Source organism: Erigeron canadensis, chromosome 8 (assembly GCF_010389155.1).
Source record: "Erigeron canadensis isolate Cc75 chromosome 8, C_canadensis_v1, whole genome shotgun sequence".
In the NCBI taxonomy this organism is placed as follows: domain Eukaryota; kingdom Viridiplantae; phylum Streptophyta; class Magnoliopsida; order Asterales; family Asteraceae; genus Erigeron; species Erigeron canadensis.
In genome coordinates, this window is record NC_057768.1 from 32362610 (window position 1) to 32378183 (window position 15574).

The 15574-nt window shown below is 32.7% G+C and overlaps 2 protein-coding genes and 1 long non-coding RNA gene across 4 annotated transcripts; all 3 read left to right on the forward strand.

The window, feature by feature from the left end:
- Window positions 1-2255: 2255 nt before the first annotated feature.
- Window positions 2256-4450, forward strand: LOC122578073 (2-alkenal reductase (NADP(+)-dependent)-like). The gene is made up of 5 exons (XM_043749942.1): window positions 2256-2567; window positions 2683-2863; window positions 2972-3138; window positions 3258-3340; window positions 3695-4450. The coding sequence occupies exons 1-5, from the start codon at window positions 2310-2312 to the stop codon at window positions 4071-4073; spliced, it is 1068 nt and encodes a 355-aa protein (XP_043605877.1). The 5' UTR covers window positions 2256-2309; the 3' UTR covers window positions 4074-4450.
- Window positions 4451-6403: 1953 nt separating this feature from the next.
- Window positions 6404-8637, forward strand: LOC122578074. 2 transcript variants are annotated; one of them, XR_006320478.1, is made up of 2 exons: window positions 6404-6507; window positions 7732-8637. It is a non-coding gene; the product is annotated as an uncharacterized LOC122578074 (long non-coding RNA). The 2 variants fall into 2 exon arrangements; XR_006320479.1 differs by lacking the exon at window positions 6404-6507 and adding an exon at window positions 6782-7634.
- A 412-nt stretch (window positions 8638-9049) lies between these two features.
- On the forward strand, window positions 9050-14372 carry LOC122579059. The gene is made up of 3 exons (XM_043751147.1): window positions 9050-9471; window positions 9578-9700; window positions 14036-14372. Exons 1-3 carry the CDS (start codon window positions 9225-9227, stop codon window positions 14173-14175), a joined length of 510 nt encoding a protein of 169 aa, XP_043607082.1. The 5' UTR covers window positions 9050-9224; the 3' UTR covers window positions 14176-14372.
- The last annotated feature ends 1202 nt before the right edge of the window (window positions 14373-15574 follow it).

The window sequence follows — 15574 nt, forward strand, 5'->3', positions numbered from 1 at the left end:
CGAGAAGATGCTCGACCACAAAGAGTCATAGTGGCACTGAAAGGACACCCCGGGACGGGCAAAACCACGCTAGCCCGCTTCCTAGCTGCATCACTAAGATGCCCGTTACTAGATAAGGATGATGTACGTGACTCTACATTCACAATCGAGTCACAATTAGAATCACATGCTATCTCTAAGATCCTTAACGATCTTTCTTATGAAGTAATTTGGAATATGGCCAGGACTCAGTTGAGTCTTGGCCTTAATGTGGTTATTGACTCCCCACTTTCACGCAAGACCCATCTAGACCGGCTAGTTGACCTAGCTGGTTCTATTGATGGGTCTAGGCTTATAGTGGTAGAGTGTAAACCGAAGGACGGAGTTGAGTGGCGGCGTCGTCTTGAGAATAGAGGGAAGGATGGGTGTGGTGGCAGTTGGCATAAGCCTGCCACGTGGCACGATATGGAAAAGTTATTAGAGGGTTACAATGGGTGCACAGATTATGATGTGGGTGATGTGCCCAAACTGGTTTTGGACACTACTGCAATAGATGTTAAAGTTACAGAACTTGTTGAGTTAGTGTTGGAGTTTATTGATGCTTGTACTTGTTAATCTTAAAGTTGTTTGACTAGATATATAATGTGCAGTGGTACAACTTTCTAAATATGTTATAGATCTGTAGAAGTAAATTAAAGCAACTATTGTGGTGTATAAAGTAATTTCCATGATATACAATTAACTAATTTAGTTTTCAATATCGTGTTTAAAAAATCATAGACATGTGATATAAAAGATCTAAATCATACCTAATATTCTCTTTTGTTTCTTCATTATTAGCATTTTGTGATAAATCCGGACAAGCCAAAAATGCAAGCTTGCAGCAAAAAGAAGGAACTCCGAAAAGCCCCGGCCACGTTGTGGGGATACAATGATCGTTTTAATTTACGCAGTTTTTTCTCTAAAGACTATAGTACAAACACAAACATAATCTTATTAATTATTCTGTCAATGCTTGTAAGCCCCAAATCTATTTAAGGGCACGCCTTCATACTTTGCAACTTCATTAAAGCCCACAATTATTTAATATTTACTCTCTTGAGTGTATATGGTTTTTCGGGTTGCTTATTGTACACATATGTAGGTGATTCAACGCGACTCCAATCATTGCAATTAAGTTTGTTATTAACATAGTTGTGTTATGTTACTTTACTTGGGTAAAATCCATATCCTCGTAATTCATCCCCAATACCTTAATAAAAAAAGTATCATATCAAATATATATTAGTTCACTACGTGCAACAAAACCATATATTAAAAAACATACAAACAAACAAAAATGAAAAGAAAAAACTATTGAAACTATAAATCATTTTAACATTTGACATTCTATATATAGGGGTTGGGTATTGTAAAATAAGTATTAAAGTAAAATAAATAAGACAAGATCTTGACCCTTAGATCATGATTAGATTGATGCACGAAGATTCACGAAACAATTGATACAAAACGATTTTAATGATGCACGGTAATTATCACCGATGAATAACATTTTGTTTTATTTGTTTTACTTTAATACTTGTTTTATTTTACCTAAAACCTCTATATATATATACACACATATATAAGGCGTGGCTGTTGCGTGTACACCTTTTTTGGCGAATATAGTCTCTGCCCGTCAAATACTTTTACAACAATGGTCCATAACGTTAAAAATAAAATAAAAATTTTAACAAGCATGAACGAATGTTAACTTATGTTTGGGTGTTTAACAGGAGTTACAATAACGGCCACAAATCACGCCAGGGAGTTAGGTTTTTTTCCCTAACGGGTGTTAACAAACATTAGATTGTATATTTTGATAACATGGATTCTGAAAACGATGTTATGTCTCTTGGAGCAACGCTTGAAAAACATAACTAGTTTATAAACCAATTCATAAAAAAATGGTTCTTGGTTTCAATCTCAAGACTTTTTAGTGGTCCAACACTTTAGACAACTTTGTTTGACCAATCTATCTAAATCATTATATGTTTTGGAAATGAACAATCTTAACATATAAACAATAATAATATGGGTACCATTCACATAGATTTGCATTAATATAGTAAATAGTATATAATATAATAACTAGTGCCATTACGTACATCCAACTACTAAACCGTTGTACATATTATTATATGTGTATGTATGTATGTATGTATAGTTTTTTTTATTTTAATATATAGGTATACGTACATGTGCACATCACATATTCGTCAATATATAGATCGAAAGAAGGGTACTCGATAACTAATCAATAATAATATATACATAGAGATCATTTAGAAATGGAAGACGACGCGGAGGTGGTGGTGCAAAACAAGCAAGTGATATTCAAAGACTACATCATCAATAATGGCTCTCTAAAAGCGTCCAACATGGCCGTTACTTGTGATGCCACCATCCGCTTGGAGCTGCCCAACAATGAAGACGGTCTTATTTTGACCAAAAATCTCTATTTGTCATGTGACCCCTACATGAAGAATCGTATGCTTGAGAGCATGCAAGGAAAATTTAACGATTCTTTCCAATTTGCTCTTGGCTCGGTATGTTAATTAATTTGGTGGTCATGACTCATTGTAATGTTGATGGTTTTTGAATCATTGTTTTTTTTAACGCGATATAAAGTCACAACCTTGTTTTTTTTCTTTATAAATATAGCCCGTAAGAGGATTTGGAGTCGCTAAAGTTTTGGATTCAAGTCACTCTAAATTTACAAAAGGCGACTTGATATGGGGACCAATTAATTGGGAAGAATATAGCTTGATCAAAGATACACAAGCTTTAATAAAGATTCATTACACTGATGATGTTCCTCTTTCTTATTATACAGGAATTCTAGGCAAGTTAATTAATTAAATCTTCTTTTAATTTTACATCTACGTACGTACATAAGTTTTATATATTTAGATTTTTTTATTTTTATGGAATACATGTTGTCTTTACTTAGGCATGACTGGATTGACGGCCTATGTTGGTTTTTATGATATTTGTTCACCAAAGAAAGGAGACACCGTGTTCGTGTCTGCAGCATCTGGAGCCATTGGTCAACTTGTTGGGCAATTCGCGAAACTCCATGGTTGTTATGTCGTCGGAAGTGCTGGATCTGATGAAAAGGTGAAAATTGAAGCATATACACTTACATACCATTTGATAGAATCTCATATATAGAAATCAAATTTAGTATTTCTAAACATATATGGGCGTTGATCGATTTGTTTTCTTGCTTTGGTAAGGTTGATCTACTTATGAATAAATTTGGATTCGATGAAGCATTCAACTACAATAAAGAGGAAGATCTTAGTGCCACTTTGAAAAGGTTGGAACTTTACGAAACCATCTATCATCATAAAAATTTGATTTCAACTTTCAAGTAGGTGGTATATTGGTAAAGTTTTTGATCTTGGAGAAGGATTCACCTAGATACGAGTATGACTTCCTGTATTTGTCGGGGTGAATTAATATGATATTTTTTTAGAGCCATATGTTTCATCCCAAACGTACATGTGTGTAATTTAAAAGTAAAAGTAGATAAAATGTCATTTAAAAAAACATAGCACACAACTTTTTTCTTTTATATATAATTTATTGTCGGTCAACAAAATCAATTACTATTAGTATAAGATAGCACGAAATCAAATATTCAATAACATTTTAATCGTTATTGTTACAGGTATTTCCCAAATGGTATTGACATTTACTTTGAGAACGTTGGGGGGAAGATGCTCGATGGAGTACTACCCAACATGAGATTACATGGCCGCATTGCTGCATGTGGGATGATCTCACAATCCAACCTTGATAAACCTGAAGGCATTAACAACCTCGTATTCCTAATCTATAAACGCATACGAATGGAAGGGTTCCAGGTTTCGGATTATTTTCACTCGTATCCTAAGTTTACGGAAATGATACTGCCTCTCATTAAAGAAGGGAAAATAACCTACGTCGAGGACATTGTCGAAGGGCTCGAGAATGCCCCAAGCGCCCTAGTAGGTTTGTTTACCGGCAATAACATTGGAAAACAAGTTGTCGTCATATCTCATGAATAAGTTAAGCATCATCATATTTTCTCATTACAATATACTACCTCCGTCCCACTAAAAGTGTTCATTTTTATTTTGTCAAAGTCTTTCCTTTGTATTTTTGACCATAAATATCTTTTATTGCATTATATAATATTTGATGAAAGTTATACTCAATGAAACATATCGAAAGCTCTATCAACTCATATAACTTTTATCAAATATTATACATAATAAATGAAAAATATTTAAGGTCAAAGTTGTGAGACAAAGACTTTGAAAATTCAAAAGTGGACACTTTTGATGAGACGGAGAGAGTAACTGCTTTTATCATGACTCGTGCCTCAAGTTATTTTTTTATTTTAATAATAAAATTATTGTGTCCTTATAGTTTATTAAGTGTACACGTTGAATCTCATGAGTGAGGAAAGTAGCACCTACGCGGACCTATGTAATATTTCCTTTTAGTATCATATTTATACGGGGAAATGAACTAAGGGTTGTCCCACACCAAATTCGAGTGAAAAACCCTTTACAGTTTGATTTTTCATTCTATAAAAATTAAGGGACTACCATTTATTTATTAATATTAAAATATTATATGTGAGAAGTTTTTCATCCAACTTAAGTATGTGATAACCCCATACTTAATTTTCCCTATTTATATTATATGAGGCTGTTATGCACGCAAACTTGGGTGAAAAACCCTTCACATATCAATATTTTAATATTTTGAATAAATGTATGGTCCCCCATGATTTTTATGGTTTAAAAAAAAATATGTGACGGATTTTTCACATAACTTAGGTGCCTAACAGCCTCATATTCCTTTCCCCCTTATATGAAACCCCATGAAATGTATAATATCTTTGTTTAATTAGATGTTTAAAACTAAACATATATCTTCTTTTTTAAAATTATTTATTCCGTATTGATATTAATATTATTAATTGTTTTATGAATTATATATATAGAAACTTAATATATAATTAGATACATATATATTAAATCTAAATATTAGTATTTGATTAAAACTAGGTAATTATGAATTAGGAAATTTTTTTAGCTACAACAAAATGACACATGTCGGGCCATGAATCCGTCAAGTGTCGATCATAAATATTTTTTATATTAAATTTAACGAAAGATTAGTATTTGATTACAATTTGATAAGTATGAATTGAGAATTTTTTTAATTACACAAAAAGTGACACATGTTGTACAAATAATGCGCTAAATGTCGATCATAAATATTTTTTATATTAAATGTAAAGAAAGATTAGTATTTGATTACAATTAGATAAGTATGAATTGAGAATCTTTTTTAATTACACCAAAAGTGAGACATGTTGTGTAAATAATGCGCTAAATGTCGATTAAAAAAATACTCAATTCCGTTTTAGTATATTGGTATATATATATATATATTAATATCAATGAAAAATGGTAGTTTAATTATTTAAACAAAAAAAAAGAAAAGAAAAATCACATATTTGGAGGCATTTAACGGTAACAAAGGAGGTGAGAGACCCAGGCACGACCCTCCTCGTTTTCCTCCCCACTCTTCTGGTACAAGATGCGCGGAGTGGTGTTACACACTTATATCCAATGATCGACTGGTATCGGTTTGGTCATAGGTATACACGCCCACCTTAAGGTCGCGTTTGTTTCACAGAATTTGATGGAATCTGATGGAATTGGAATTGAATTCCATTCCTTAGTGCGTTTGGTTGTTCAAAGAATGAGAAATCTCATTCCGTAGGAATGTAAACATTCCATCATTTGATGGAATCTCCATTCCATGGGGATGGAGGAAGGAATTTCATTCCTTCCGTTACTTGAATTCTCAAAAAATCAAAAACATTCCGTCAAATTTCATTCCTTCAGATTCCAATTCTTTCTAAAGATTCCATTCTTTCCAAAAACATTCTGTGAACCAAACGCGCCCTAAGAGTGCATTCTTGAGTTGTTTTAGCTATAGAAAGGGAAATAAAGGGAAGAGATAATCTGTCTTTTGGCATTCTCAAGTTTTTTTTGTAAAAAAATAAGAAACAAAAGAAAGGGAAGTTTGACCTTTTTTAGTCCCAAATTTGTTAGGCCAAAAATGGGCGGATTGCATTGGAAACTACCTAACATTGTGTATAATTACTTTTTTGTCCTTAAAACTTATCCAACATTTTATTCTCATTGTTTGCACAGGAGGATATAATAGTAAACTAAATTTTTTTTTTTTTCCTATTCTTATATTTTAAATTTAAAGATTCATTCAATTCTTACCTTCCCTTACGTTTCTTAAAATCTGGAGAATGCCTTTTTATGTTTTTAGTTTTTTTTTTCCTTTCTTTCTAATCATTTCTTATCTTATCCTTTCTTTAAATTTACACTCAAGAATACAGTGTAAGGGTAACCATCATGTGTTCGATCCCATGAGTGTTAGAGATGGTGGTAAAATAACAGCAAGGTGAGTTTTAAAATAGTAGGAGTATAAAAATAGAACTACTGTTACACGTAATAAAAATTGAGAAAATAGCTCGAATTTTCAGAAAATAAATTCCTTATATGTTGTGCACCGACCTCAATTTACAAGGCATCAACACAACATGGATGATAAATGATATGATCATATATATTCTTGCAACAATATAATATAATACATATAGTTCTAATACATATTATGATTACATGTAACTTAAAATAAAATAATTTGATTTAATTTTCATCAGTCATCTCATTAATAGTAATAGTATTGTAATCAAATTAAGTCTATTTAATTTTTCATTGTAATACTATTCAATGAAATTCTTACAAGGTTATAAAAAGTCAGCTACTTAAAAAGCATGTGTATACATAATAAGTCTAACTATCTTATTGACTATAAAAAATCATAGGCATGTAACATGAAAGATCTAAACCATACGTACGTAATACTAGCTAGAATTGTCTTGTTTCTTCGTTAGTAGAATTTTGTCATAAATCCAAAAATACTCATCAAACCAGCTTTTGGGCCTCCTCGAACCAACCCTTGCCTAGATATATATCCTTAAAATTGAAAAGATAGATTTAGTACATTTTATAAAGATTAGGAAAGAAGCCGATGTTTAATTAATTACTCCTTTGCTGCTTTTTCTTATTCCCTTGCCTAGCTATATATATAATATTAAAAATACTACTACATATTACTACAAGACAAGAAATAAACGTATAGTAGGATCATGTGTTTTAGATTCCAAATAAGAAACCGTTGAATTATATGAAACTAGCTAGTGTCATTACATTCCAAAACCTAAACCGTTAGGATATATATTATACACATGTATCACTATGACACTATGTACGTATTTACGTATAGTTTTTTTTTTTGTTTTAATATATATATATATATATATATATGAATATATAGAAAAAAAGGGTACGTACTACTCGCCGATCACTATCAATAATACGTACATAGAAATGGGAGACGTCGCGGAGGTGTCGTCAGAGGTGGTGGTGCGAAACAAGCATCCAACATGGCCGTTAATTGGGAAGAATATAGCTAGCTTTAGTAAAAATTCATGTTCCTATACTGGAATCCTAGGCAATTAATTAGTTAATAAATTCTTCTTTTACATCTACATATGTTTTATTTATTCAGATTATTGTAGTATGTTTATTGATCGAATATATCCTGTCTTTAATTAATTAGGCATGACTGGAATATTGACGGCCTATGTTGGTTTCTATGATATTTGTACGTTCACCAAAGAAAGGAGACTCAGACACCGTGTTCGTGTCTGCGCAGCATCTGGAGCCATTGGTCAACTTGTATGGCAATTCGCGAAACTACAAGCTAGGTTGTTATGTTGTCGGAAGTGCTGGCCGGATCTAATGAAGTACGTACTACGCAACAACATGAGATCGAGTACATGCATGGTCGCATAATTGCTGCTTGTGGAATGATCTCACAATACAACCTAGATAAACCCCAAGGCATTGACAACCTCCACCTCGTATTCTTAATATTGAAACGCGTACGAATGGAAGGGTTCCTGCAGGTTTCAGATAATTAATTATCACTCGTACCCTAAGTAATTTATTGCCTCCCATTAAAAAAGGAAAAATAAATTATGTCGATCGAGGACATTGTTGAAGGGCTCAAGAATGCTCCGAGTGCCTTAGTAGGTTTGTTTACGGGCAAAATTGGACAGATTTGGATGAAAAAACTTGCATCCATGTATAAAAGTACCAATTTATCCCTATGTGTTTATTGTTGCTATTGCGGTTGATAATATGAGCTAAGAAACAACAAACAAATAAAGTGCTGCAACTGTTGTGGTTGTTTATGGCAACACCAGTATACCAGTAATGAGTATTGTAGAGATGGTAGGGATATGGTTTTTGTGTTTGTAATTAAAAGGCGAACAAAAAGCAGATAAGACGGTGTAAGTTATCAAAGATGAATTATGAAGGGTTGATGGGGGTCTTTTTGTGCAGACTTATGAAGAGATGATGGGGTTCTTTTTGTACAGATTTATATTTTACCGGTGCATCTATCTATGTAAATATATTATATCTACTTATTTGAAAACAATAATTGTTTGATTTTTATTAACATTAATATATGTATAGATACATTGAGGACAAAAATGGTAATATAATATTTTGTATTCTTTTCTTTCCTATCTACTTAGTTGAACTCAAGAATCCATTTTTATGATTATAGTTTTCCCCCTTTCTTTTCCTATATATTCTTATCTTTTCTTTTCTAATGTTTTAAACTCAAAAATATAGTGTGTTCTTCCCAAATCTTAAACATATAATTATACATATTGAACGCGTTTTATGTTTTTTCATGTTTTCTTGAAAGACAAAAATGAAAAATAAAGGGTGTTTTCTCCAACTAAACGAACCCTAATCCATCGAGATATTGCAAGTTTAGTCAACCAAATTGAAAATTATATTCTAACGAGTAAACGAAAAGATTGATGTTTATGCTTAAAAAAAATAAAAAATAAAATATAATCATCAAATTACAATTTCAGATATAAACATGTCTCGTCGATGATGGGATATGGCCGTCTATGCGAGTATTTTTGTCACTCCTTTTAGTCCTACACAAAAATGTAATGTAGTTTCTTTCAGGCATTTCGTCAAACAACTTCAAAGTCACACAATTCATTTCACTGATAATACAAAAATATGTCTTCTACTTCCGGTTCTCCTACACCCCACCACCGTGTCTCCCCTGATCACACCAAGGAAGAAAGACCAAGATTCTTTGACGCCATGACCAAGAAACTCTGCTGGTCCAGAGCCGAAATCGTCCCCGGTCGACACCCGGAACGGTGGCGTAAAGATGCAGCAGGAAACATTGTCTGCAGACGCTTCTGTAATTGTCAGGGTTGTCTTTGCTTTGAATATGATCACATTGTCCCTTTTTCCAAAGGTCCTTTTTTTAGTTTACCCTTTTTCTGTTAGAATAAATGTTTGTTATGATCTTTTTAGTGTAGCTGAGAATTTGATTGATTTTGTTTTGTTTTGTTTGTTTGTAGGAGGGGAATCAGTGCTTGAGAATTGTCAAATTCTGCAAACCAGAGTTAATCGAGTTAAGTCGGATAAGGATGGTGTTGACAAGACTCAATTGCGCGGTTATTCTTGTGATATTAATTTCACTGGTATGGTATATTTTATATTTTTATTTTTACATGTTCGGGTTTAATTGTTTAGAGTTTTGGTTAGTTGGGCCGGTGTTTGGGAATATTCGGTGTAGCTAAGTTGGTTCTGGCAGGGTGGACTTTATGCATATGGTCGTGTTTTCCGGTGTGAGGGGACACTCATTCTAGCTGTTAACTGTGTGAGTCTGCACATTGCCTTCCACATATTGTCTTTTGGGGCGGGGAGTGTGGACTGGTCAGTATCAAGGCTTTGGGAATAAGGAATACGGGTGATCTGAAGATTTGTCCTTTTTATTTGTAGTGAGTTTTTGGAAACTTGTTTTCAATGCACGGGGAATAATTGGGTCGAAAGAAGCAATCTGAAGTTGATTTTTGAAAATAACTTATTTTACCTTGAAACAAGTAGACAATTGGTTACTAGTCAAGTATAATCACTTTTCTTCGTCTAGATGCACGAAATGGTTCAGCAGAGAAGATGTTATAAGCAATCCCATACTCTACATATGAAGGTTCATAGCTAGTACACTTGGGAACTAGGAAAACTTTAGAACTTGAAATAGAATTTTTAGGTTGAGAAAGACTGAATATGAAAAGTGAGTGTAGGTTAGTTAACTGCGTAAGTAATTCGTTTTACTTGATAGTGTGAGTGTGGACTTATATGTGCACACCAAGGAATAGTAAAAAAACATGATAAAACTTAATCTGAAGCGTACCAGCTTTTAGTTGATATTTAGGTTAATGGTGGGTTATGAATTATTAGATAACTTTCATTCTCTTAAGAGCATATGTAAGTCACTCATTCATATCAATACCTTATCATAGTGTTGCTTTATTGAACTTGATCTATTTACTCTCCTCGGTGCTCGATATGGCCCTTGAAACTTTAGGTTCTTCTAAAGTACCAAGCTTGAAAGTTTTTGTCAATTTATGAAGCCACAACATATAAATGTAACTATACTGTAGATAAGCTTGTCGAGGAGTCATGTCAAGCAAAACTTAGGTTAGTTCTAAACAAATTGCCTAACTCAACTCCCAATTGCTTACTTCTCACATCAACTTCACTAACTATGCATTGTTATATGTGGCTTCCAGTCATGAAAATATGATCTGCGAGAGTCGAATATTCAAATAAGTTTAGTCTGATTGCAAAATGAGCATTCATTTTAACCAAAACCAATCATGCTGGCTTATGAAGTCCCAAAATATGGAACTTGTCTTTTCTTGTCACATGACTGCGAAGTTGGGTTTATAAATATGGAATATGCTAACAATAACTCTAACAGGCTAATGGAGTGTTTGGGGTTGGTTATAAAAACAAACAGATAATTGGTTCTGAACTAATAACTCTCAAGTTGATTATACATAGCAACTTAGTTCACCCCCTAATGACGAGATAAAAAAAATTCAATAAGCACATTAAGGAGATTACCAAATCCTAGTTAGATTATATCTCATTAGAACCCTTAGATTTAGTATTATTTCCTTATTCAACTATTGTACCTTGGATATAAATAGCCCTTCATTCTGTCAGTAATATCAATAACAATTCATATCACGTTATGGTATCCCGAACACCCTCAAGACTGTTGTATGAAAAATACATGACATGGTATTGCCTCTTACAGAAATTAGTTACTTGGACATTTTCATTACCTACCCCATATGGGTGAAAGTTACAACTTTATAGGTCTACCTTTGATACAATATTGTGTAGCCAATATGAAGCCATGAAACACAAGTATCAAAAGTTATGTTTATAACTTTGAAATCTATTTTGCATACTTAATGATGTAGAAATACGATAGAGTTTTATGAACAAAAAAATGTTACGTTGGTCATGTTTTGTTATGTTCCTCTTGGTTTTCCTTTTCCTTTCGGACACAAGAACAGCCTATGGCTGCTACATATCCTCCCATTAGAGAAAGAAAGTTGTGGGGCTATAGTAAGACCAGATAAAATTGACCCTAGATCTTAAAAAACAGGTTAATTGATCCCTTATCTAAGTTTATAGGTTCAATTTGGCTTTGATTTGCTTTTCCATTGGGGCAAAATGGGATTGAGAAAAATAATACTTACCCGTCAACATCTTTTTGGGCCCAAGTTTGAATCCTTAACTGATTCACATCTTCACACTGCTTCAAGAAATCCCTTGCCAAACCTTCCCATGCTCCTATAAAGTATATTACGGTTAGTACTTGACATCTTTTCATACGATGACTAGATTCTAGCTTCTTTTTTTTTGGAATTTAGGTTCTTTTGGTTTCTATGGTCTTTTTAATTATTGTTTGTCTTCATTCATTGGTCCAGTATCGATGCCTAGAAATTTAGCTAAGGTACATTTTGATGTGTTTGACGGGTTCAATGGTTTATATATGAGTTTCAGATACATAGGATGCTTTGTTATTCTGAAAAACTTAAATTGTAGGGTCGAGGCTTGTAGCAGCCCAACAAGACTATTATACATTTTAAAGTTAATGAGTTTAACTCAATTTATTTTGATATGATTTAATGATGTGTTTTATTCTTGTTTGTTGAAAGATTATCAGGTGACTTAATATTTTGGTTTGCTATTATCTGTTGTTGAGTAGGGGGATATGCGGAGCAGGAAGTATTATTATTGTAATCTTTGAAAATTTTGACTCAATCTGTCCCATAACTATTTGACCCGTTCTTTAAATGAGCCCAACCCATCATAAACTGTTATGCAACCTTTCTACCAGGTCCATCTTTTTACTAAGAGATAAGCTTAAGAACTATGATAAAGTAGAAAAGATTGGGTGAGTTCAGTTGCATAATGGCTCATAACTCACAGTAAAGTTTTTCATATATCACATATGGAACTTAAACAGTTGTTTATAGCAAATAACATATTAAAGCCTTTGAATGTCTTAACCAGCCATTAAACACAAATATACATGTTTATTATTGGATTTCTTCAAAATCATTAAGTTCATCCACTAGCATTATATGCTTTGATGATGTTTGTGCACTGGTCTAAAGTTCCGGCCTTCCTTTTTTGACAGTCTAAGATTGCAGAAAATCCTGTGCAACAAAAACGCATTTATGATCCATGAAAAGCAACCTTAACTTACACTATTTGGGTGCCAATATTTCAACAAAATGAAAATGAAAGAAAAATTACAATATAAAAATGTATTGAATCAAATTACCAAATGAAAGTACGACAGACATTATAACGTAATATACGTGATTGGAGCATGGGAAGGTTGAAGCAAGGGATAATTAAGCAAATGAAAGAGGATGTGAATCAGTGATTCACAAGAGGTTGTATTAAGCAAAGGAAGAAGATGTATGACAAGAAGATATGCCATTTTGACCGTTTAGGTATGTTTTTCAGCCTGTTTGCGAAACATTTCACAGCCCAAGTAAATCCTTAAAGTTATAAAAGGGCCCAACCTCTCTTTTTTAAGATTTATAGTAGAATTTGCCCAGTCTATTTCTATTCTCTACATATTTGTGAGCTCTGGTAAAAATTTTACACTGGAACCTACTTTTAGGTTTCCATCTCGTTCCCAGTATATCAACTTCAACTTCTTTATTATTAAAAAGAAAAACTAACAATACATGCCTGGAATTTTAGGTCTTTCACAGTTCTCATCCAAGTTTGCTTTTTCTCTTCTGCTATAGTTCCTTGTTTATGGACCAAGTTTGATCGTTTTTGAATGTACAATCTACTGCATATCATAGTGAAAAGAAAATACTAAGTCGATATACAAATTTTCTTATCAAACATATTATAAACATGTTCATGTTTACATGATTAGGTTATATCATGCTGAATCAGAGTGATTGTAATCTTAAAACTTGTTCAAGTTTGTGCCTGACCACTCCCCCACCCAGCCTGTACTATTTTGTTTTTCTTATGTATTTCCTGTCAATGATTGATGATGATCTAACTAGTAGGGACTGGAATATAATGAAGTCTAACAACTACGATATATGTGTCAACTGAACTTATATTTCAACTAGATAAAGATAACTTAAAATCATTAAAAAAATCCAAGTTAATATGTACAGATTAATGATTTTGGTGGAGCTAACTTAAAGTAATGATTCAAGTAAAGAAAGCTTGTTTTAATATAGGCAATAGAGGGGCACTTAGATTGTGACACTTGTTTATTGCGAGTTAGATTTTGTTGTATGCTTGTATTTTTTTACATCTTTCGACAGAGATTTGCAAAATGGCCAACATATTTCCTGTTTTTCAGTAATATTCATAAAAAATTATGCTACAAAACTGCTATCATGTATTGAAAGTACTTGTCGTGTTTCACTGTTTTGACTGATAATATACTTAAATAATTTGGTTTGCAGATAAGGAGCTGGACATAATTGAAATGGCGGTATATGGTGATGTAATTAGGCCAGGGAATCAATGCCGTTGTAGAAGCATTGATGAATTGCTTGGGAAGTACAAGCCTAAAGACCATACAGCCGCCTGTAAGTTGCCGTGAAGTGATGGCTTCATATCATAGACACGTGATCATTCAACTTAAATTAATTTATTTTGGAATCCATGTGATTTTGTGGGTTCAATCTTTATCTGTAAGAGACCTGAGAAATAGAAAAAATATGGCATAAACATAAACAGCAGGATATTCCTAATGAGATCCATTGCATAACATAAATACATATACGATGATTCTTGTTAGATGTTATCGTATTAGTTCTTCTTTTACCGACAGAAAGAAATCTGAAAAACCTTGGCAATCGGTGTACAGAGGCTAGTAAAGAGGAAGCAAGATTGCGGGTGTGGTCAAATTATTTGAACAATTTTTTGTTTCTCAAACTTTTTTTTTCTTAATAGTTAAGGTAATTTAGTAATATATTTCATGCATTAACAATATACTTTGAGTAACTTTTCAACTGTTTGAGATCTATTTTCTCTTTGCTAAGATCTTTTATTTCTTTTTCCATTTGATCCGTTAAAGATAAAGTATAACTTGAATACATCTATTTATTTATATATGAAAAATTGAGTCAATATGTAAAAGATGGTTAAAGATATGGTATGAATGTGACATGAAAGTAGAGATATAAGTTGTCGTTTGGTGGGTGGGTTAGGTCGTGAAGAGCATAAATTTTGGGGGATGGTGATTGAGCAACCACTTTACAACCAATATTCATATTCATGGATTTAGTAACATATTTTCACTTTAGTTGCTAAACTTATTCACTAATAAGGAAATCATAGCATACAAAACAATATACATAGATTGCAAAATGTATTAAACAGCAACAACCTACTTTTTTAATGCTCTAGTTTGATTGCTTCGTAATTATTTTGTCCTAAATTCACACCTCAAAGTTTACAATTCAATGCCTTAAACTCTTCAAGCCATTGAGTGGCATGGGTGATTTAATCATGGGGGGCAATCAATAATGGAGAGTAATTAGAGCACTAAACATGCGAATGCTTAATGCGAACACACAAAATGGAATTAGCTTTTAAAAAATAACACTCAAAAGCAAATGAATTATGAATATATATTATGACAAGTACTTGTGTCATGACCTCTATCATAATTAAATTTTTCTTTTTACATCTTGGCTTAGGACTTACAATCTTGTTTGCTATATATTTTAGGGAATAAAATAGTCGTATGATCATGTTTCGTCATAAACTCACTCGGTTGAAACTAAATGGTAAAATCATTGAATTAGAATGTCCCATAGTACATCGAGAACTCATCATTTATATAAATTGCATTTAAGATTTGTTCTTTTTAGACACTCTATAACAATTCATTGAGCTTATGTACCATGAGTTCTTGACTTACATAAATTGGAGGGTTCAAGAAATGAATGTATGCATGTGGTGAAATATGTGTTGAATGAAGTGTCCCCGGAGGA